At 41.3% G+C, this 22390-nt stretch overlaps 2 protein-coding genes across 8 annotated transcripts in view; one reads left to right on the plus strand and one right to left on the minus strand.

The window, feature by feature from the left end:
• The window catches only part of CMC2 (C-X9-C motif containing 2), a 20065-nt gene extending 15478 nt beyond the window's left edge, over window positions 1–4587 (minus strand). Inside the window, exon 1 of one of the 4 annotated variants that reach the window (XM_072117540.1) lies at window positions 4407–4587. The gene's annotated coding sequence lies outside the window, so the exon portion shown is untranslated. Of the gene's footprint in view, window positions 1–3413; window positions 3571–4406 lie in introns of those variants that run through there. The other 3 variants (XM_072117542.1, XM_072117543.1, XM_072117541.1) reach the window with 3 other exon arrangements.
• On the plus strand, window positions 4579–21894 carry CENPN (centromere protein N). Of its 4 annotated transcripts, none has more exons than XM_072117535.1 (11): window positions 4587–4803; window positions 6193–6373; window positions 9224–9269; window positions 9894–9953; window positions 10497–10573; window positions 17119–17289; window positions 17406–17507; window positions 19415–19472; window positions 19955–20067; window positions 20467–20584; window positions 20668–21894. In XM_072117535.1, the coding sequence occupies exons 1-11, from the start codon at window positions 4760–4762 to the stop codon at window positions 20778–20780; spliced, it is 1083 nt and encodes a 360-aa protein (XP_071973636.1). In that variant the 5' UTR covers window positions 4587–4759; the 3' UTR covers window positions 20781–21894. The 4 variants fall into 4 exon arrangements, with proteins under 4 accessions (XP_071973640.1, XP_071973636.1, XP_071973639.1 ...); XM_072117538.1 differs by lacking the exon at window positions 4587–4803 and adding an exon at window positions 4838–4894; XM_072117537.1 differs by lacking the exon at window positions 4587–4803 and adding an exon at window positions 4848–4928.
• The last annotated feature ends 496 nt before the right edge of the window (window positions 21895–22390 follow it).

Below are 22390 nucleotides of genomic sequence, written 5' to 3' on the forward strand. Positions count from 1 at the left end.
GCCCCAGTAGCCACATTACTCCTCCTACCCTGTTGCGTGTGGCGCGCAGCTCCTCGTAGCTGCGCGCCCTCGTCCGTCATGATGGCGTTCTGCGCATGCGCAGAACGCCGGCTGAGCAGTCCCAGCTCCAAGGCCGGAGCTACTGCGCATGTACAGTAGTTGGCTTGTCGGACGAGGTAGCTGCGCGCCGCACACAACAGGGTAGGAGGAGTAACGTGGCTACTGGGGCATGGAGTAGCCGAGATGTGTAGCCTCGTGCCGGCTACTCCACGCCCCAGTAGCCGCATAACGAAATTTACATATTAGGTCAATAAAGTGTACCAAAAGTTAGCGGGGACGTGAGGATTAGCTCTAAAAAGAGCTATCCTCACGTCCCTTACATCCACCTACCACTCGATCTACCTTTATAGGTAGATTCGTGGTGGTAGGCTCTCTTTAAGGGAACCTGTCACCACATTTTTCACAAATACAGGTAGTGACAGGTTCCCATAGAGCCCTAGTGGAAGAGAGTCGAAGTGGGCGTGGCCTCCTAGGGCTGAATCCAGCAGCAACTCTCCTTTAGTGAAGGGGTATTCTGGCTCTTCTTAGTGAGCTGGCTCATTAGGCTCAGCTCCCTAAGAAGAGCCAGCTCTTCTGGCTCCTGAACTGCTCCCTATCAAAAATATAATAGGGAGCCATAGGCCAGGCAGATTTTATCGGGTTAAAAGCGGCATGGTAAGCCGGTTAGGTGGAGGAATTTAGTGCGCCATGACCTCACTGACAGGAGGCGGCTCAGGTCATTCACGAACTCTTTTTGTGCTGGCTCATTCGTGAACGACCCATCACTACTCTCCATCCTATCTCTGTATGCAGCTGTAATGTCATGTGACAAGGGTGACATCATTAGCTTTTTAACATTAGAAAACTGTACACCAAGCACATCTCATGAAATCACAGCATATTGTATCACATGAAATCACAGCAGCCTGCATGAGAGGTGTAGAAGTCCATGGAGGCTGCTGTGATTGTTTTATGTGGTCAGATATGTACATGGGGTACAGTTTGCTAATGTTAAGTAGCTGAAGGACCTGTGATGATGTCACCCTGGTCACATGACATTAGACTACGCCCCTCGACTTACTCTATAGATCCCTAGATACCAGGTAAGATTATAACTCTGATTTTATGGGGATCTGAGGGAAACTATTTTTAACTATAAGAAGGTTAGATGGTTACTAGGGCTCTATATGAACCTGCCACTACCTGTATTTGTGAAAAATGTGGTGACAGGTTCCCTTAAAATGTCTAATGCTCCTGCTATACAGGCCTGCAGCTTCTTCTGATATTAAATTATTACGGACCTAGCCGTTTTCCGTTTGACAGGTTCCCTATAAGTGCCGTGGCTGCTTCCAACAGCTGATTTTTTGAGCTCCACGCCAGACACCCACTGTTCTTATTCTGATCACCTATTCTTAGAAAAGTTTATCAAAAAAAGTGTTTTAAAAAATACCCATATAATTACTTCCAGACATGGAGATTTTTTGACTTGATGAATCTGTTCTTTGTGGAGATAAGTATCAAGTGAAATACTTCCCAGGTCTGTATGGAGTTAAAAGGGATGGCCAAAAACTTGCCTCCTGACGCTTCCCAGTATGGGAATGTCAGGCATTGGCGAGCATATTGCTCAGGGCGTGTTCACACGTTGCGTTTTGACCTGCGTTTTCATTGCGTTTGAAACGCATACACAACAGCTGAGGAGAGGTGATTTGCCTAATTACATCGCTGCTAACATTTCCGTTTACAAAAAACGCGATGTTAACGCATGCGTTAACAACGCGTTAACGCATGTGTTTTGTTAACGCATGCGTTAACATTGCATTTATAAACGTAAACGGTAATGTAATTAGGCAAATCACCTCTCATCAGCTGTTGTATATGCGTTTCAAACGCAATGAAAACGCAACCAAAACGCAACGTGTGAACGCGCCCTCAGTTATCCCCAGTATCACATAGACTGACATAGTGAATGGGAGCATTCTGGCTTGCCAATACTGTTGAAACTAGGCAAGTCTAAAGCAGGAATCTGTGACTGACACTCATTTGCAATATGTATAACTGGCAAGCCTTTCAATAATTATGAACTTTAATACTTTAATAATGCTTGCTATATGGCTGCTATCTATGCATGACAGTATGAAGAAGGAAGTATATTAAGACACAGTGATAAGCGTAGGGAATAAAGAGGGGGGAAAAAGAAGCATTTCCTTTAGTAAAATAAGATAAAGTTTACTGTTATCTGCACCATTCATTTTAATAAAAAATAACTAACGAGCATGCAGCTTGTACTACTCCCAGGCTGATCGTGGGAGCAGAATCAGGTCTCTGGCTGTCAGACACAACCAGAGACCGTAGTGAGAAGACTGAAGCAGTTTACTACCGCTTCTACCTTCTCCTTTCTTCACTGCAAACACACACACAAAATATAAATTCATATGTAAAGCGCACCTGTCACCAGGAATGTAATTTTTAGCTGGTGATAGGTTCCAATGGCCTGTGCTATGCATATTTTAAAAAATGCCTTTGTCAGCATTCTGAATTATTTCAGTACTTTATATAAGTTTATATAAATTCACATTGCCTGGCTTCCTGCTAGAAGTGTGTAGTGAGACCCGGGGAAGGAGGGGGGCTGTATCCTGTATGTGCCTGAGTAAGTCTCCTCTCCTCTAAACTCATCCAGCTCTATCAAACCTCCCCACTTCTTGTCATTTGCATTGAGAAGCCAGGGGAGTATGGTATAGGTGTAGGAAAAATTCATGAGGAGACACAGTCTGCAGCAGTCCCTCCCCAGGATTCACCACATGCTACTGTCAGGGAGCCAGGTAATGTGAATGAAAGTTAAAGTACCAAAATTATTCAGAATGCTGACAAAGGCAGCATAGCATAACAGGCTTACTGTCAAAGGGAACCTGTCACCAGGAAGGTAATTTTAAGCTGGTGACAGGATCCAATAGCCCAGTGATGGCTAACCTATGGCACTGGTGCCAGAGGTGGCACTTAGAGCCCTTTTTGTGGGCACTCAGGCCATCACCAGAGATGACTCCAGGTATCTTCCTGCAGTCCCAGACAGCCCAGGACTTGCTGTGCACAGAGCTATTTTAAAGTGACAGCTCTACCTGGGACTATTTCCTGCTTTATTGGTGTCCTCAGGTGCTGGTATCAAAGAAAACTGTGACAGAGAAGGGAGTATAAATCACAAATTAAATTTCTGTGTTGGCACTTTGCGATAAATAAGGGGGTCTTTTGTTGTAGCTTGGGCACTCGGTCTCTAAAAGGTTTGCCATCACTGCAATAGCCTATGCTATGCCGATTTTAAAAATGCCTTTGTCAGCATTCTGTATCATTTCATTAGTTTATAATAGCTTAATTTACATTACCTGCCTCCCTGTCAGCAGCATGTGGTAAGTCCACGTGGAGGGGCAGCTGTGGCCTGTAGCTCCTCATGCAACTTTCCTTTCCTTCACACCATCCCCCTCCCTCTGCTGCATGCTCAATGCACATGGCAGTAATTGGGGGAGGTGAGGAAGCTGCATGAGTGTGGAGGAGAGGCCTAATATAGGTAGATGAAGGCTGCCCCCTTCTGCCCAGGACTCGCCACATGCTGCTGGCAGGAAGCCAGGTAATGTGAATTAAACATTTATAAAGTAGTGAAAATATTCAGAATGCTGATAAAGCTACATATTACATTCCTAGTTACCGGTTTCCTTTAACCTAATAAAACTAAAAATGAAAAAATACTCCTTTTACATTTTTACTATCCCAAAGTGTCACAAAAAACACCACAAATTGATTTAATGTATTGCAAAAAAAAAGTTATGGCCCTAAGCCCTCATGCACACTAGGGTGGCAAATAAACCAGTAGGAAATTCATTTAAAAAAACTCAATTATTAAAGCCTGGTTATAAAAATAAAATATATAGTATAAACATTTTTTTCTCCATTGATCCAGTCATGCACGCCCCATTTACAGTTGCGCCGCAACCATCATGTGACCACTGAAATCAATCAGAGGTATGTCTGTGCACGGACGTGGATCGCTGGAGAAAAAAGGACACAGATAAGTCAACTTGGACAACCCCTTTAAGGGATGCAGTGAGCACAGGTGTGACTCCATAATATAGAGAAGCCGAGTATGACCTAGTGATGTCATTATACAAGTTATGACCTTGTAGAGGAGTACAGGTCATGACCCCCAAGCAGTATATAATGGCACAGAGCAGTAAAGTGTTGCTGTTGGAGAACTACGCGTAGCATCGTGCCATGTGGGTAGTGACGCATGTTGGGACTTGTAGTTCTACAAGTAGGCAATTCGCCCTGTATACGGTCCGTAACACTGGTGACGAATAAGACCCACATAGTGCAGCACCTACCTTTCCACTAGCCGGCGCACGAGTGTTATGTAGCGATTGCTTTTTACATAATGATTGTGAAAGAAATTCTAACTGGCTGAAAAACCAGTCCATCAAAACACAACCAACCAATCATATAAGAGATAATAGTGAAAAGGCGGGAGCAACCACTGTCGGACATCCCTACACATAAGGGGCGGAGCATCTCAACTATCTAATGGCTGCAAATGTGGGCGGGGTAACGTTTATTCACCGGGCGACGTAGAAACCAAATGCTGTGTGGTTGCGATGTAGTCGCTTAGAGATGACGTCGACAGAAGACGACACAGAGTCGGAATGTGATTGGTTTGTTTGAAGACGGGGTTGTAAGCGCAATGGCTCCGACACCCGGGAGTGCGAAGAAGGCGAGGCGGGAGAGGTGATTATTATATAAAGGGGAAGAGGGAAACTCTTGTGGCTTTGGTGCTAATGGAATGTGACGGACACTTATAGAATGGGAGACGAATACGGTGACTGCAGCCTTTCCCGCCTTTTGTGACCCTGGTATATCGCGGGTGTGCCGTGCTGTAGTCAGGGGCTGGGAATGGCCCCTTATGTCTGGTAGAACGGGGTTACATATACTGTGTCGTCCCTGTAGGGAGCCATGGGGACGGCCACTGCAATGACTTTATATTGTAAGTGGTTGTCCAGGGTTCCGCCACTGAAGAGACCAGAGCACCCATTTGCTTCCTTAGCTCAGTGGTTGTGTTAGATATTGCAGCTCAGTCCCAGTAATTGTCCCTGGCCTGTGGTCTGGAAGACGGGTGCAGCGGAGCAGAATACATGGTGCCAGGGTGACCCATTTTATTCTTAAATGAATCAGTAGGGGATCCATTTTCCAAAAGTAAAAACCTGTGTTACGGCGGCTTTGGCACCAGAGAGGCACACATTGATAACCCCTTTTACTTTAAAGGAAATCTAACCTTAAAATCAAGCAAGATAAACAATGGTCAATTATAGATGCAAGTTCTATGACTGTGGTAATCATCTTTTATTTATCATGGCCTCTTACATTCTAAAATCAACTTTTAGTATTATTCTAATGAGCCAGAAGGGCTCTGGTGGGTGCTTTCAGAGTCCCTCAGTGCTTTATCTTCACAGGCTATAACAATGAGGCTATTCCCCTTGCATTTCCTGCTGCTGCTAGATTACACATGCAGGGGGCTGTGTTAGACATGTTCTACTCATTGTAACAGCCTATGAATCAGCAGCAATGATGGGTTCTGGTTACGCACCACAGGCTTGTTATCATAATTGTTAAAGTTGATTTTTGGATGCACGCAGACCATGGATGACAAATCTAAGAAGTAAGTGTCCCTGATTTGCCGATGCTTGATCTTGTTGGTACATTTTCCTTTAATTGGTTAAAATATTTACTAAATGTTTAGCCCTCTTGAAGTTATCAATTGAGGGTCACATAATGTTAAACGTTTACATTTGATGATTAGATACCCTTCTTTAGCTACTTCCTCTTCCCTATCGCCCAGGTGTATGTGCTGATTTTTTTTTTTTCTGGGTATTAACATTTTCCTTTGTATTGCAAATTATTTTGGAAGTAGATAAATTAGCTTCTTATGAAGTAGATTGTGAGCCAAGACTGATTGTTGGTGTTATATACTGTATTTATTCTCGCTATTGTTGGAATTTTGAGCAGCAGTAAAAGTCGAAATGCTGAAATGTCATGCGTTTTACGTTACTATTGGTGCTTTGAATCATCTAATTTTGGCTTTTGTGCTGATTCTTTATACACTATTTTTTTTTTTTACAGTATTTCTGCTATGGATGAATGTCTATCTGAATTTATAAAACGGATGATTGTACGAATGCCTCTTGCAGAGGTCCCGGCCACACTCAAGATGTGGGGGTTTTTAGCAGAAAAGGATCTGCAATCCCTGACTCTATGGAAATCGAAGGAAGGCCTAGCGATGGAAATTGTTAATCTCTGTGAGGTAACCGGCAGTTATTAACCCCTTCCCGACTAGTACTAGTACGGTGCGCACCGGGTCCCATGAGGAGGGTTTGCGGGCCTAGCCGGTAATCTTTGCTGCATCTCGAAGACCCAAGGCTATTTCGTTTTAACCTATTCGTTACAATGTGCTAATTGCACATTGTAATGAATGAGGAGATAAATCCCCATATACTGCCGTACTGTAGTATATGATAGGATCGATCAGACAACCTAGGGTTAAAGTACCCTAGGTAGTTTGAAAAATGGTAAAAATATTAAAACAGTAAAAATCATAAACCGATTAGGATTTGCCGTATCCAAAAATGCCGTTCTATCAAAATATAATAATGGTTTTTCAATGCGTTTAACTCCGTAACGGAAAATAGCGCCCAAAGTCGAAAATGGCACTTTTTTGCCATTTTGAAAAATTACCCACAGCTCCGTACACCAAAGTATGAAAAAGTTATTGGCGCTAGAAGATGGCAAAATAAAAAATTTGTACAGGAGGTTTTAATTTTTGTAAATGTATGAAAACGTTATAAAACCTATACAAATTTGGTATCTCCATAATCGTACCGACCCAAAAAATAAAGTAGACATTTGGGGAGCACAGTGAAAGCTGTTAAATCCAAGCCCACAAGAATATGGTGCAAATGCGTTTTTTCACTATTTTCACTGCATTTGGAATTTTTTTTTTCTTGCTTCCCAGTACACGGCATGGAACATTAAATACCAGTCACTATGACGTGCAATTTGTTACGCAGAAAATAAACCGTCACAGGGCTTATTAAAAAGTTAGTTTTTTGAAGGTGGTGAGTGAAAAATGGAAGTGAAAAAAACTAAAAAGGGCCAGGTCATTAAGGGGTTAAATAGAAATAGGGTTTGGTGTGAACTGATTTATAGAATTTTATTTCTCACATAAAAAAAAAATATTATAAATGTATACTCTCTTCTCTCCAGTTCAGCACGTCACAGCTGACCACTATTTGTATTCAGAGGCAGAGTCGATGACATTCGCTACAGCTTGCAACTGTAGAGGCTTTTTGGCTGTTAATACCGCACCACAGTTGAGCATCTATATACAAACAGAGGTAGATGGTCATGGGAACTAGAGAGAGATAAGTATAGAGCATTTGTTATGTAGAAATAAAAAAAACAATTGGTGTGACCTCTGCTCACCCAATTATACCACATTAAACTACTAGCCCTTTCCAGTAAAATATAAAATCTCCTATTTGGAATTTCCAATTTTATGTGCCTATCTCACCCATGTACCTGAAAAAGTTGGCCCAAGTCATGTGAAAAAGAGAAGAGCCATACTTTGCCTGTGGTGAGTCATGTTTAGAGCTTGCAGTAGGAGTGACCCACAATGTACTGCTCTCTGGTAACAAGATTTAAAGGGAACCTGTCACCACCTTTTCACAAATACTGCTAGTGACCATTTCCTATAGAGCCATACTAACATCCTTATTTTTTTTTAGCTAAAAATTTCCTTTATATCCCCATAAATCAACTTTATCTTGTAGTACCCGGCATCAGAGGGGGTGTCCTGCTCGGCTGGTCACTCCCTTCACATCTTCTCTGCATGTCATGTGAGCACGATGATATCATCTAAGGTCCTGTTATATTTGCTACATCTATCCCATGTATGTATCTGGTCGCATGAAATTACACTAGCCCACATGGACTTCTATTCCTCCCCATCCATCCATGGATGCGTCTAAGATTTCATGTGATCGGATACATACACTAGGTAGATGTTACAGGACTTGATGATGGCATCCTGGTTAAATGATTCTTGGTGGCCAATGATGTACTGGAGCTCTCTCAATGTTCCATACAGAAGAATATCACAGCATTTAGACCTGTCAATCAGGAGGAAGGGCAATGCAGGTAAGTTTTAATATGTGGGACTCGCACTGGCATTTGGTGATTTGCAAGTTTACAAACTTATTTTTCTAACATTGCAGCCATGTAAATGAACTATTTACAGAAAAGGTTATTTATTTTGGATGGGTAATTTGTATGACAGGCTCTCTTTATCTCTTTGAGAGGTGTTGGGGCTATATGAAGAGGACTCACGGGATACTGCAGCAAACGCCCACCACCAATACCCCCAATCAGTGGGTATTAACCCTTCAAGTACTGCATTCTTTGTCAGACCCGAGGCTGCCTGGCTTATGCAGTTTCTTTAGAATGAGCCAGTGGCTCATTGTAATGAATACTGTGTAAAAATGCCATATACTGCAATACAGTAGTATTGCAATATATGGTCAGATCGATCAGACCATCTAGGCTTAAAGTACCCTAGAAGGGTTTAAAAAAAAAATAGTTTAAAAAAAAATTAAAAATAAGAAATAAAAAACCTGAACTTTCAAATCGCCCCCTTTCCTAGAACTGATATAAAATGTAATAAACAGTAAAAATCACAAACATGTTGGGGAGCGCTGTGTCTCGAAATGCCACTTCCATCAAAATACAAAACCGGTTATTCCCAGCGGGGAACCATGTAACGGAAAATAGCGCCAAAATGTCCAAAACTCTACTTTTACACCATTTTATATCACATAAAAAATGTAATAAAAAGTGATCCAAAGGTCGCACAGTCCTCAAAATGCTAGCAATGAAAATGTTTGCTCATTTTGTAAAAAATGACATGGCGCCGTACAGCAAAGTATGAAAAAGTTATTGGGGTCAGAAGATATCAAAAATCTTTTTTTGTACAAATTCGTTTACTTTTTGAAAATGTGTGTTAAAACACATTTATGTAGCTGTAAGATGTCGCTCATCATATTTGCCGAGTAGGTGCTAATACAGTGTTTGTAATGGCTTCTTGTTTTTTTCCCCGTAGAGTAAAAAAGCTACCATAGATCATGCGGCTGACCTGGATATTGTATGTAAGTGAAACACAAGAATTCCTCAAAAACTTGCAGGGTTTCTATTAATGTGTGGGAAAAAGGGTTGGTCACTTTAGTATTTTTTATTTATTTTCCTTTCTGACATGTCAAATGAAGGGACAATCTCTGTACTTGCCCCCAGTGCTTTAATGCTACCCCTGACCATGAGGTATAAACCTCCTCCCTCCATGGACTGTAAAATTCCTATTGTGAAATTTTACCCACATGATTTCTTCCATAGCTTTCCCTTGCTGTGCGACGGGATAATCATAGTGTACCCTACTTCTGTTATAGTTTTTTTTTTTTTTTTCTTTAAAGGGATTACAATCCAATTCCAGGTCCTTCTGTATATGTGATTTGGTGTTCCAAATCTCTGTCCATGGCTGCTATGCATATATAACAACCATTTATGGTGCTTCCGGTGGCTGCATGATACTTCACTGAAACTGCGTAGTAAAGTCTAGTTACCTTGTGCATGCTCCAGACCTATGACACGCACAGTCAAGCATGGCCATTGAGTGGATGGGGATGAAAACTGGGCTGCCATACAACACAGTCCATGGACCTTACTGTACTTAATTGTTGTCTGACTCTATCTTAATACCTTTGTGTTTTCTTAAACAGATTACCATATCAACTCAAAAAAAAAACTTTGGTGTGTGTATCAGATGTCTGTGCTGTCAGGTAATTCAATCAATAGACAAAAACAATGTTTAGTTTAGTCTATTGTAAATACTTAATACATCCCTGCTAATAATTAAGACTCTTTATAAATAGAGTTGTTTTCAAAAGTGTCACAAACTAAGACTGCGCACATTTAGAAAAACTCTGCCAAGATTGACACATTTACATAATGTTTGGTGCACTGACTTTTTTACCACCAATCTACATCCCCTTTTCCAAGGCCACAACACTTTTGTCGTGCGAGTCAGAAAATGTCTAAAACCAGCTTCTAAATATGACTCTCTTATAAATTGGTGAGATTTCACACAAAATAAGGAATAATAGGACATTTCCCAGCAGAGGGGGCTGGTAGTTTAATTATGTAAAATTTGTTGACACCGTTCTTGACCCCCTATTACGGCAAAATTCTGTTGCAACCAGTCCGAGAAATCTGCCCCAATTTGTCAGCATTGTGTCTCATTCTTTTAGGACACCCGCCCAGTCACCTTGAAATTGTTTACATTGTTACAATTCTCTTATAAGACCACCTTCTCTTTTTTACAGATTCTGAGATGAATGTTACCGATGTTGCAAAATTTCAAGCAATCTTCAAAAAGTCTGTGTATTCAGTTCTGAAAAATGTAAGAATTTATCTTAGTAGTAAATTGTGCTAAATAAGTTTCTGCCATATTTATGGACAGGTGGAGAAAATTCAAGTGCAGTGGGATGGAGCTTGTACTGGTCACAGATGTGTTTAGACCTAAACGCTTACAATCGGGAATGTTGCCGAGTAATGCAAAACACATTGGGGGGGAAGAGATTTATTAATTCTATGAATTCTATCATAGTTTGCACTAAAAAACTGTCTGCACCACATTTATGAAGGTTTTTAGACAGTTTTCTGGTTCTTGTACAACTAGCTCGTCAAAAGGGGCTGTGGTCTGTGAAAAAGGGACATGGCCTTGCGCCAAAAATACTGCTCACTCCACAGAATTTTGTCCCAATTTTCTGGCGTAAAGTAAGCCAGCTAAAAGGAGGTGCAGAGTACGACTAGGCAGTCTTATGCTACACAAGACCCTTGTATGTTTCCATTGCCTCCCCTATGACGGCTTCACTTGATGACCCCTTGACCTCTGTAAGCAGATAAGTTAAATACCCCACCCCGGAATCTACACTCCATTGTTTTCCTGTCCCTACACAGTGCAGGGAGTAGAGAAAATCTCTCCTCAGGCTTTTACCCTTCCGGTCCGGGACAGCGATCAGTGCCCGACGACCCTTCCTTGTCGGTCTTACGGGCTGGGTTTTGGCTCTGTCCACGGCCCCACAAGGTTAACGACACCCGGACTTCAACAAAATGGCGGCAACGCACTAGTTGTGGCTGCCGGTGACAACTTCCGGCGGCATGCTGGAAGTGACGTGCGGAGTCCGGAAACAGGAGTGTGGAGCGGTAAGTTTAAAAGAAACCATGGTTCCGAATGCTCAGCGCTCAAAATCAAACCTATACAGGTTAGAGCCGAGTACCTATATAAAAACTGCAAAATTATAGAACTCATAGAAATGTGGCTCATCAGATGTCATATATTTTACAGGCTGTGTATCTGGTCACCTTTTGTATTAGTGCCTTACCTCATGATTCTGTGTGTATGAGTCTTAATATCCCTATGGAATAAGGGTTATGTTGTTATATGGGTTATGCTAACGATGTACGTGTATATACATAGGTGCTGTGTATAATTATTTGCCCCGCTGACTCATACAGCATGGAGGTTGCTTCTATGGATTTCAAGAGGAATACGTCTCCTTGAGAAAGCGGCTGATCAAAAGAAAGGCTTTCCTGAGGCGAAGACAACTCAGAAGAAGCAGTCCTTTTGGGCCTGAAGGAGAAGAAATTCCCTTATAGGGAAAGGAAAGCAGGGGAAATGGAGCTTCCCCCATGTTGGCAGAGGAAGGGGATTCCTCCTTAGTGCCAACAATGCTACCTCATCGTTCAGAAAATGATGCCAGAGTGGGAGAAACACTAGGCACAAAAGGTGGAAAAAGGAGGGAACGACTGGGTCCGTTTCAATACTAGAAAGTTATATACAAAAAAGGTCCTCAAGGACCTCACTGAGACCCTTTGTCTAAAACGTAGCGTTTATTTGAACTAGTAATAAAATATATTGTAATGGTGCGAATGACGCAACACATATGGTGAACTACACTTAAATTTAAAAATCTACAAAGTGGGGTGGACCTATTAATTTGTGTGCAGTCACCGACAGAGGACTTCTGTGAATTCCAATTCGGCACCATGGATAGAAGTGATCACCAGTAGGGGGTCACTAGAGAGTTAATTGATTCCCCTCTATTATCTTTATCCAACTATGTAGCCAAGTGTGTTTATAAATAAACCGCACTTGCCTGTAGAGAATGGGCGATCAATTAACCAACTTCTACAAAAGGTGCCTAGCTACTATTTTTAAGACAGAAGCACCAAGTTGGTAATTTGTCCACAAAAGGGTGAGCACTAGAACCCAGTAGCCTGTTGGATCCTAGATATGGATTAGACTGTTACCAGTATCTCTGGTTCATCTATCTAACCAAATCTAATGTGCGGCTCTGTTAGTACCGCACTTCTTGGTTTATAGATGATGGAGCCCATTGATATGCAGATCGTGCAGCGTAAGGTATTCCTAATCTACTAGTCCTACATCTCGAGGAGCGGCCAATTACACGCGAGTTGTCCCTGGTGACGACACAAACAGAGCCTTTATCAACTTGCCCTGTCCTTTCACTTACCAGATATAGCCCTGGCACCCCTGAAGACGCCACTCGGCTGGCGAAACATTTCGGGGGGGGGGGCGCTAAAATTTGTTTGTTTTATTGAGCAGAGTAGTGGTGTGACAAAATCGGAAAGGGAGAGGGAAAGACAGCAATCCTAGGTAATCACGATTTGAGTGGTGCTCGCAGCTGGGGATCCGGTGCTCAGAGTCCCATAATCAGCATAAGGAATGGTAACATCATCCAAGCATAAAAATTGCAACGTTTCGATTCCAGTTGAATCTTTCTCAAGCATGATGCTTGAGAAAGATTCAACTGGAATCGAAACGTTGCAATTTTTATGCTTGGATGATGTTACAATAAAGACTTTTTGGAACTGAATCGTACCGGGTGCTGTGGCTCTATCCATTCCTGGTGTGACAAAATCAGTCACCTCAAAAAAAAAAAAAAAACATACACAGATGTAGGACTAGTGGATTAGGAATACCTTACGCTGCACGATCTGCATATCAATTGACTCCATCATCTATAAACCAAGAAGTGCGGTACTAACAGAGCCGCACATTAGATTTGGTTAGATAGATGAACCAGAGATACTGGTAACAGTCTAATCCATATCTAGGATCCAACAGGCTACTGGGTTCTAGTGCTCACCCTTTTGTGGACAAATTACCAACTTGGTGCTTCTGGCTTAAAAATAGTAGCTAGGCACCTTTTGTAGAAGTTGGTTAATTGATCGCCCATTCTCTACAGGCAAGTGCGGTTTATTTATAAAGACACTTTGCTACATAGTTGGATAATGCTAAAAGAGGGGAATCAATTATCTCTCTAGTGACCCCCTACTGGTGATCACTTCTATCTATGGTGCTGAATTGGAATCCACAGAAGTCCTCTGTCGGTGACTGCACACAAATTAATAGGTCCACCCCACTACTCTGTAGATTTTTAAATTTAAGTGTAGTTCACCATAAGTGTTGTGTCATTAGCACCATTACAATATATTTTATTACTAGTTCAAATAAACGCTACGTTTTAGACAAATGGGTCTCAGTGAGGTCCTTGAGGACCTTTTTTGTATATAACTTTCTAGAGTGGTAGAGAGACTCCTGGAATTCCCCCAGCAGTAGACAAAAATTACACAATCCTTGGGTTCTGACATTGATGAAAGATGGATACAGGTTGGAACTGACATCTTTTCCTCCGCAAAAATTCATACTCACCAGACAACCATCAGCAGAACTTACTCTCCAATTGTGGAAAGAAATTCTTTTTAAGTCTGGATGTCATCACTATTCTCCATTATTATTATTCCGGATAAGAAAACCCAACGAATCATTCAGAATATGCAACCTGAGGAACCTGAATCAATACATCCTATACGGGAATTTCAAAATGGAGACAGTAAGTTCAGCTATAACTCAGATCGATCTGGAAGCATTCATGTGCACATTCGATTTTCATGATGCCTATTACCACTTACTGATATGTGGAGCATCCCAGAAATTCCTCATGTTTGCGGTTCTCACCCCAGTGGGAATGATGTGTCATTTCTAATATCCCTTCCTTTCGGGATTTCGTTGGTTCCAAGGACTTTTTCCAAAATTATCATCGAAATAGTGGCCTATTTAAAAACAAAATGGTAGGCATTATACCATACTTGGACGATCTCTTTATTGTTGCAAGGTCGGAGCAAGAATTGATCCAACACAGAGACCTTGCAATTGCTACTCTCGCACATCTATGCTGGGTCATAAATTGGATCACGCCTGGATCCCAGCAGGATTGCTACAAGTCTAGGCGTCTCTCTGAATTCATCACTCCAGATGTCCTTCCTTCCAGAGGTGAAGATATTAAGAATTGCTCAGGAAGTGGAAGTATTTCAGAAAAAACACAATTGTTCTATAGGAAATGCAATGAAGCCGTTAGGCCAGTTAACAGCCTGTATTCAATCGGTACAGTGGAGTCAAGCTCACACCCGCAGGATACAAAATTGGCTCCTGACTATATGGGACAAGAACCCAGCTCATCTAGATTGGAAGTTAGAAATCCCCTCAGAGGTCAAGGAATCCTTAACCTGGTGGACGTGTCAGGAAAATCTGAGAAGAGGGGTACCTTGGCATCATGGCCATTAATATCAGTTCAGACGGACGCAAGTTTATCTGGATGGTGAGCAAAGTTCAAAGAAACCTTTGCCAAGGGAATATGGCCCCTATCGGTTCAGGCCCACTCTTCAAATTATCGAGAGTTGAGAGCCGTGTGGGAATCCCTGAAAAACAATGGAGACCTAATGAAATCCTGTCATGTAAAAATCTATTCAGACAACGTTACCATGGTGGCCTATCTATGCCACCAAGGGGGCACCAAGAGTCCCGAGTTGCTTCTCCTATCAGAGAAAATCTTTTGTTGGGCAGAAGACAATCTGCTATCTCTATCTGCAGTCCACCTGAAGGGAGAGGAGAATACAATAGCAGACTATCTCAGCAGGAGATCTATTGACCAGAACGAATGGTGCCTAAACAATGGGGTCTTCCAATATCTAACTCTAAAATGGGGAACCCCAGAAATCGACCTATTTGCTACCCATTCAAATTCAAAAATGATCCATTTCTTCTTGCTAGACGTGTCAACTCCTATCATCCAACTAGATGCCTTCAGCCATCCAGGGAATGTGTCGTTAATGTATGCCTTCCCACCGATTCCTATAATCTCGAAGGTGGTGCAGAAGATTAAAAGAAAAAGGGCAAAAGTAATCCTAGTCGTTCCCTTCTGACCGAAGAGCATATGGTTCCTGTTATTTAGGAAGAGGTCTCTAGAAGAACCGATTCTCCTTCCTCGTTCAGATCTACTATTCCAGGGAATCCAAATCCACAGGTTCTCCAGTTGTAGGCTTGGATCAAGAGAAGGAGTTGCTAAAAGCCAAAGGATTCTCAGAAGGTCATAAGTCGGAAACCTGGTACTCTCGCCTTTGGAACAAATGTGTCATTTTGTGGGTCTAAGGTTCCTGACCAACATTCTCCTAACATTTCCCAGGTGTTAGACTTCCTTCAAGCAGGCTTCGACAAAGGCCTAAATACTAACTCCTTGAAGGTCCAGATATCTGCATTGAGTGCATTCTTTGATAGACCTTTGGTGGATCATCAATGGGTAAGAAGGTTTATAAAAGCCACTTCCAGACTTAAACCTACCATTAATATAGCTGTCCCCAGTTGGGATTTATCTATTGTCCTAAACTTTCTAACCGCTTCTCCGTTTGAGCCCTTGGGCTCCTAAAACATTAGCGAACTTACATTAAAATTATATCTTCTTATTGCTATAACATTGCCAGGCACATGGGGAAATACAGGTGCTTTCTACAAAAGAACCCTACCTAAAGGGGTCTGAAGGCAGGGTAACGTTAATGCTTGATAAAAATTTTGTTCCAAAGGTTTCCTCAAGCTGCCATCTAAGCCAAAATATCCTCTTGCCCACATTCTTTCAGAATCCAAAATCAAAGAAAAGGAATGGCACTCCTTGGACGTCAGGAGAATCCTTTTACCTGGTATCGACCAAAAAAATGGCAAAAGGACTCAAATATTCTTCTGCAATTCAGCAGGAAAAATAAAGGGTTTAAAGCATCCTAAACCACTCTAGCAAGATGGATTAAAACGGTTATTAAAGAATCCTATGGTTCCCAAAAAATGGTAGTTCCAGGGACGATTAGAGCTCACTCTACAAGGATCATGGCAGCTTCATGGGCTGAGAAAAGGGGAGCCTCTTTAAATGATATGTAGGGAAGCAACATGGTCAAGTCAGCTAACCTTAGTAAAACACTATAGGCTAGACATACAAAACAAGAGTTGGCCTTCGGTAGGAAAGTATTACAAGCTGTTGTCCCTCCCTAATTTGTGAATAATTTGTCTCCAAGTGGGGCCGTCATGGAGAACACAATGGAAAATTCCACCATGTGTACTGTTGCTGTACTATTTTATCTGATATTTGTATGTAAGTTAACATTAATTGGGTTGCATCTGCTTCCCTGTGTACTTATTTGGTAGTCACTGGAGTGTAGATGCAGAGGGTGGGGTATTTACCTACAGTGGTCAGGGGGTCATCCTCTAAGTGGGGCTGTCATGGTGGACTAATTGAAACCGAATTAACTGTGAGAATAATTCCCATTATCTGGTGCAGAATAAGACTGTCTAGTCTAAATTTGCACTCTCTAACTCGGAGGCGTAGTTTGTTGCATCTATGAATATTAACCCTTTTGTTATGGTCAGCTGGTCTGTGTGGTTTGTCTGTACATAGCTTACTTTCCTACCCTTGGTAGCTGAATTTGTAGTTACTACCCCCTCTTTACTCTCTCCACTGAGACTTTAAACCTCTTTTTAATAGCACCGTATTGTCCATGAATTTCTGTCCTCTTACAAAAACTTTTTTGTGTTTTCAGGTAACGATTAATTTCAGAGAATTTGGAGAGGCCTTGTGGATTCGAATTGCTTGTGGGAAAGATTGCATGAAGCCTAATCAGTACAGGCCTACTTTTGTTGTGTACCATACACAGACACCATATGCCTTTTTCAATGGCATTACAAGTGCTCATCGGTCGATGATTTGTCAGGTAACTACTTGGGTAATTTGTCATACCAAAACACACTGTTAAAAATTCTGTTCTACTTAATCCTCTGAAAAATATACTAGTAGTTTTTGTAGTAGAACTGTTCTTTGTTCTCCCAGGGCCTATTACTGGCTGCAGGATACAGGCATATCCAGGAGTTGGACCTGAAAAGTCGGAGCTTGGAGTCAATGCAAGACATGCTGTTCAAGAAGTTTAGTCAGGTAAGCTGTTGCCTGCCCAATATGTCTGAGGTTCTGGCTTGTAGACACTCTGCAAAGGATTAGGGCACTCCGTACAAATCTGTCTTTCATTTGAAACTTGAATTCCCATGAAGTGGCATAGTGGGGCTAATTTGTGGCTATTTGTTATTCCTCCTGGTAGGGAGCACTCCACATGTTTAAAAAACTGTTAAAGTGGTTTTTATAATGTGTATTCAGAAGGGGGGCAGGATATTGGTTAACTTAACATTGTACATCTGTGGATAGTTCTGTACCGCTTTCATGATGTTAAAGTAGAGCCCCCAGTAAAAGAAATGTGTTTAATATCATCATCCAACCATTCCTGTTATGCTCCCCCTTACAGGAGCTTGTGACAGTATTCAGTCTCGGTACTGTCGCTCCTCTGTACTGTGCTAGAATGACAGGTTCCCATAGAGTCCTCCTAACTAAATCCCACCCTTATTTTAGCTAAAAGTTGTTTCCCTCACAGCCCCAAAAATCGGAGCGGTACGGCACCATGCGCCCATTGCCATCTATGGGGGACATATATCGGCAATATATACGTCCCCATATGGCAGTGTGAATGTAGCCAAAGACTGTTTGCAATATATTGCTTCTGCTGTATACATAGAAACTTCTACATCCAAGAATACTCCTAATTCCAAACCCAAATGAATTGCTGTACTGCATGTTTTGCATTGTGTGTCATTTAAAGGGGTTTTCCAACGAACCACAGGATAGGGCCTAACTTGCTGATCAGTGGGGGGGTCTCAGTGCGGAAACCCCCACACATCACGATAACGAGGGTTCCGATGGGGTCCCATGTACCTCTGTCCTACCCGTCGTTTTCATGATCTGCATTGAGACCCCAACTGATCAGCAAGTTGGGCCCTATCCTAACCCCTTTAATGAGATTCTGGTACATATGTTTTATTAAATTGTCTTCCCCATATAATTACAGCATTCTGGAGCCCCTGCTCTTCTACACTTCCCATATAGTTGCTAGTATACATTTAGTAACAGAATGACTGACTACAACACAACAGACTGTTGAGACTATGGGCATTGTAATGCCCAATTGTCTATTTATAGATTTTGAGAAGTGAAAGAACAGCTTTTTGCATAATTACAATGTACTCCAGAATAGATTCGTGGGGAATAAACATATGACTGTAGAGGTGGCTGCTTCCTTATTAGTAACATTATCTGCAGCCCTATATCTAATAGATGTGTTTCTGAAACCAGTGTTGATTCTCCTCTTTTCAGGCCTGGTTCTAAACATCTTCAGCAGGTGGGAAAAGTCTTCAGCACTGTATCATGAGCAGCTGTATGATAAGGTAAATTCCAGTATATGGATTTCTTTCCCACCTACTGTTAAACTTTAGAATCACTTCTGAATACATATGTATACTGTTTTCCCACACACATTTGAGATGCCGGGTCCTGAATTGCTGATTTCATTGTGACAGCTCCAGCATCTCCGCCTTCATGTCCCTATGATTTATCAATTTGAAGTTTTCTTTGCCACAGAACACTGCAATGACGGCAGTGAACAATGCTGCTCTATTAACTTCTTTAGTAATCTACAATGTAAACACAATGGGGGACATTTATCAGGGCTTGTACACCAGTTTACAAAACCTGAAGTAATCCCATTTCCTTGCGAACTGCCAGGAATTGCAGTTATTTTCCCCTTTACACCACCTTCACCCCAAGCCTGAACAGTCACTGGTAATAGTGCTATTCTGTGCCAAACAGGACATAGAATTGTCCGCCATCATATCTTATTTATGTTTAGTACATTTTGACTTTTTAAATATCCTCACATAGATTTGTCTATTTTGGTGTTTTCCGTTAATACGGATTGTATAATCTTTTCTTCTATAATCTCCTTTTTCTTTTATATGCAGCCATTTCAATCACATCATCCAAGATCACTTCCAGAAAAAAGCTGCACTCCTGCAATTGGTAAGAACTCATGTAATATACACAGGACTGTATTGTAGGGATTCAAATGTTGGACTCCCTGCTATGATGCAAAATCAACAGCTGTTGTGGCTTTTCTATATTATTATCTGAATGAGAAATATACAGGGGGAGATTTATCATACGACGGCGTCCTGCCTCTTGATGTATCTGCGAGCTTGGCTGCATAGCATTCATTTCTACATCAGGTCCTACCTGGCATAGCAATATGTGCAGCAGGCAAACGCCCCTGCTGGCTAAGCCTCCTTGATGTGGAGATGTCATAAAGGTGGAAATAATCACAATTATTTCAGAGCTTCTACTCCAGATTTCTGGTTGAGTAGCTCTGATAAATTTCAGGTAATTTTAGTGTTTTCAGGACCAGCTGATTAATGGGTCCATGGCGTCCAAAAAGTGGCTGTGACCATGAATAGCATTACAGCTTATTCAGAATATTTTGTAATAATTGATCTTTTACCTACCAGTGGATAAAAAAGTATCTTATGAGAATATAAAAGAAAAGGAACGGATACAGCATGTGATGCATGAAACATTTGGAGATGGCCCCCTTCCAAAGCTAGAGTATGCTGCATATAAGGTAAGCATTTGGTGGAGGTGATGGGAGGGGTTACACTTACTCCTTCAGTCTTCAACCTATACAGCAAAAGAAGTTCCAGAAGTGCCTATTGACTCGACACCATTATCCGCTGATCTTTTATTTGCAGCAGGTACACAACCACAACTGTATAGTCATGTAGCAAATGTGATCATGTACTGTACTATTGGCATCAATATTTTCAATGGGTAGCAGTGATAACAGGACTACTGCTAGTTAAGACAGAGGAGTAAAGAGTGTAGGAATATACAGAATATATATAATTTTTGTATTTTTTTTTTTATAGTATCTTTATGAAAACAAAACATTTCATAATTTTTTTTACCTCGCTGACCCAGACAATTGCTGACTATGCTTTTACATAACCTTACTATCAATCAGCTGGAAACCTCATTCAATGGAGAACCTGGTATTGCTGAGAAAATTGAACCCTTCCGGTGTCTTGTCAAGTTCTCTGGTCCTCATCTTCTGGAATCCTTCAGAACCCTTGCACCATCAGGTAACCTGGACAAAATGTATAGCTTTCTGTGTATCTGCATGATGCATGGGTGTTGCATTTATTTGATGTATTTGTTTTCACAGGTTTAGCAGAAGCACCACTTTCAAGTCTATTGACCTGCATACCCCACAGAGGAAGAAATATATTTAAGATCACAGAGAAGAAACAACCCAGCAACAGTCAAGCTGTAAACTAAAGACTTCATGATACCCATTGCGGCACCCCGCCTGGATGCAGCTACGTAATAAGAATATGGGTTGTAATATTTTTGATATTCCTCCTCAAGTGACCATCAGCTTGCACCGATATCCAGGATTTCCAGCAGGTTCAACTGATACTCAGAAGTACAACCAGCCACATTATAAGTGTTAAATGTACTGGAGAACAGGAAATTATGTATAATAGAAAAGCAGTGTTTGTTCTCTGGTTTATCTGCTTTGTTTACTGCCATTTTAATGTGTATATATTTGGCATTAAATGCAATATGCTGGTCCTGGACTGTATACTTCATTATTGCTTAATAACCTTCAATTTTCACAACTTTTATTTGGCAGGGTATTTTAAGGTTATATTTGCCCAATGGTATTCTTCATTCCTGTTTTCGGTACCCTCACATCTGCCTTTAGTGTTTCCAAGAATAACACTTACTGCTTTTGCCACAAAGGAGACCCCGATTGATTGTGTAAGGAATAGCACCGTGTTCCCGGCAGAAGGCCAAGCCAAGCAGCCTCCGTGTAAATATGATTTTAGTCAGATGCACCAGGTTTCCACTTATGACATTTTGTATCATCTGCACTTGTTGGGTATTGCAGGGTGTCTCACACACCTGCACATCTGAGAATTAGATTTATGGCTTTTGATGTCATGTCACGTGTTGCATGTCTATCAGAGCAACTGAATCTTTTTAATCTTTAAGTGTTTGTGAAAGGAATGATAATCCACAATTGTTTATAGAGTCCGATATATGGAACGGCGTTGATGAGAGCTGGCGCCCATGTAGAGCCTGGGAACCCTCTGATGCCCTGTGTATGTATATTGTTATATCACATTTGCTGGCCTTTCTGCATGGGGTGTTGAATTTATAATAATATGCTGTATATATAAACTGTTTTACATTTGTTGCATTCTTCAATACACCCATGCATTGTACCAAGTGTGTGCGTGTACATTTTTATCTTGATATGTTTCTGTTACCTCAGCAATACAGTGTAATTAAAGATTTTATTTATAAACCGTAAACATCTGCATAAAATCTGAAGCTGTTGGTAAATAAGTTGTGTGAATCTTGCAAAAAATACTTTAGAACACTAGTAGTCGCTTGTTTTTCTTCTTTCACAATTTTATTTTATTTATTTTTTTGGATTAGTTTTGTAAAAATGGGTTTAGGGTATTGTTTGGCACATGTCATGACGTGGTCAGAAGAGACTGTAAGATCTGTTACAATACTTATAACAAATAGGCAACTATGGCCTGAATGGAATCTCATTAGTTTCAACCATAATAAACTAGACTGTATTGGGTATGGGCTCCGGAGATCTGTGTAGTAGTAGCAGAACTGTGAAAAGTGAGCGGCCTCTTTGCAAATGCTCAATTATATCTGCCTGAAGATCTTTAGGTTCTTTACAAAAAACTTTTCCACAGCCCCTCCCTAGTGTTATGAATAACTGCTGTAAGTATCCAACGAAAATCTTAATAGAGCACCTACTACTAGCAGACCGCTCAAATGCCTTCTTGATATAAGAAGGATCTTCATGTCGGTGAAAGTCGCTATTTTCATTCCACTACTTGCTTCATTGAGTAGTGACT

The sequence above is a fragment of the Engystomops pustulosus genome, chromosome 7 (genome assembly GCF_040894005.1).
Source record: "Engystomops pustulosus chromosome 7, aEngPut4.maternal, whole genome shotgun sequence".
NCBI classification, from domain to species: Eukaryota; Metazoa; Chordata; class Amphibia; order Anura; family Leptodactylidae; genus Engystomops; species Engystomops pustulosus.

Excerpts from the sequence above, each read along its gene's own strand:
- CENPN (XM_072117535.1), top strand. The coding sequence starts at position 4,760 with ATGGCTCCGACACCCGGGAGTGCGAAGAAGGCGAGGCGGGAGAG. Across the intron at positions 10,574-17,118 it reads TGTATTCAGTTCTGAAAAAT|GTAACGATTAATTTCAGAGA; the intron begins GTAAGAATTTAT and ends TTGTGTTTTCAG. Across the intron at positions 17,508-19,414 it reads TGTTCAAGAAGTTTAGTCAG|CCATTTCAATCACATCATCC; the intron begins GTAAGCTGTTGC and ends TTTTATATGCAG.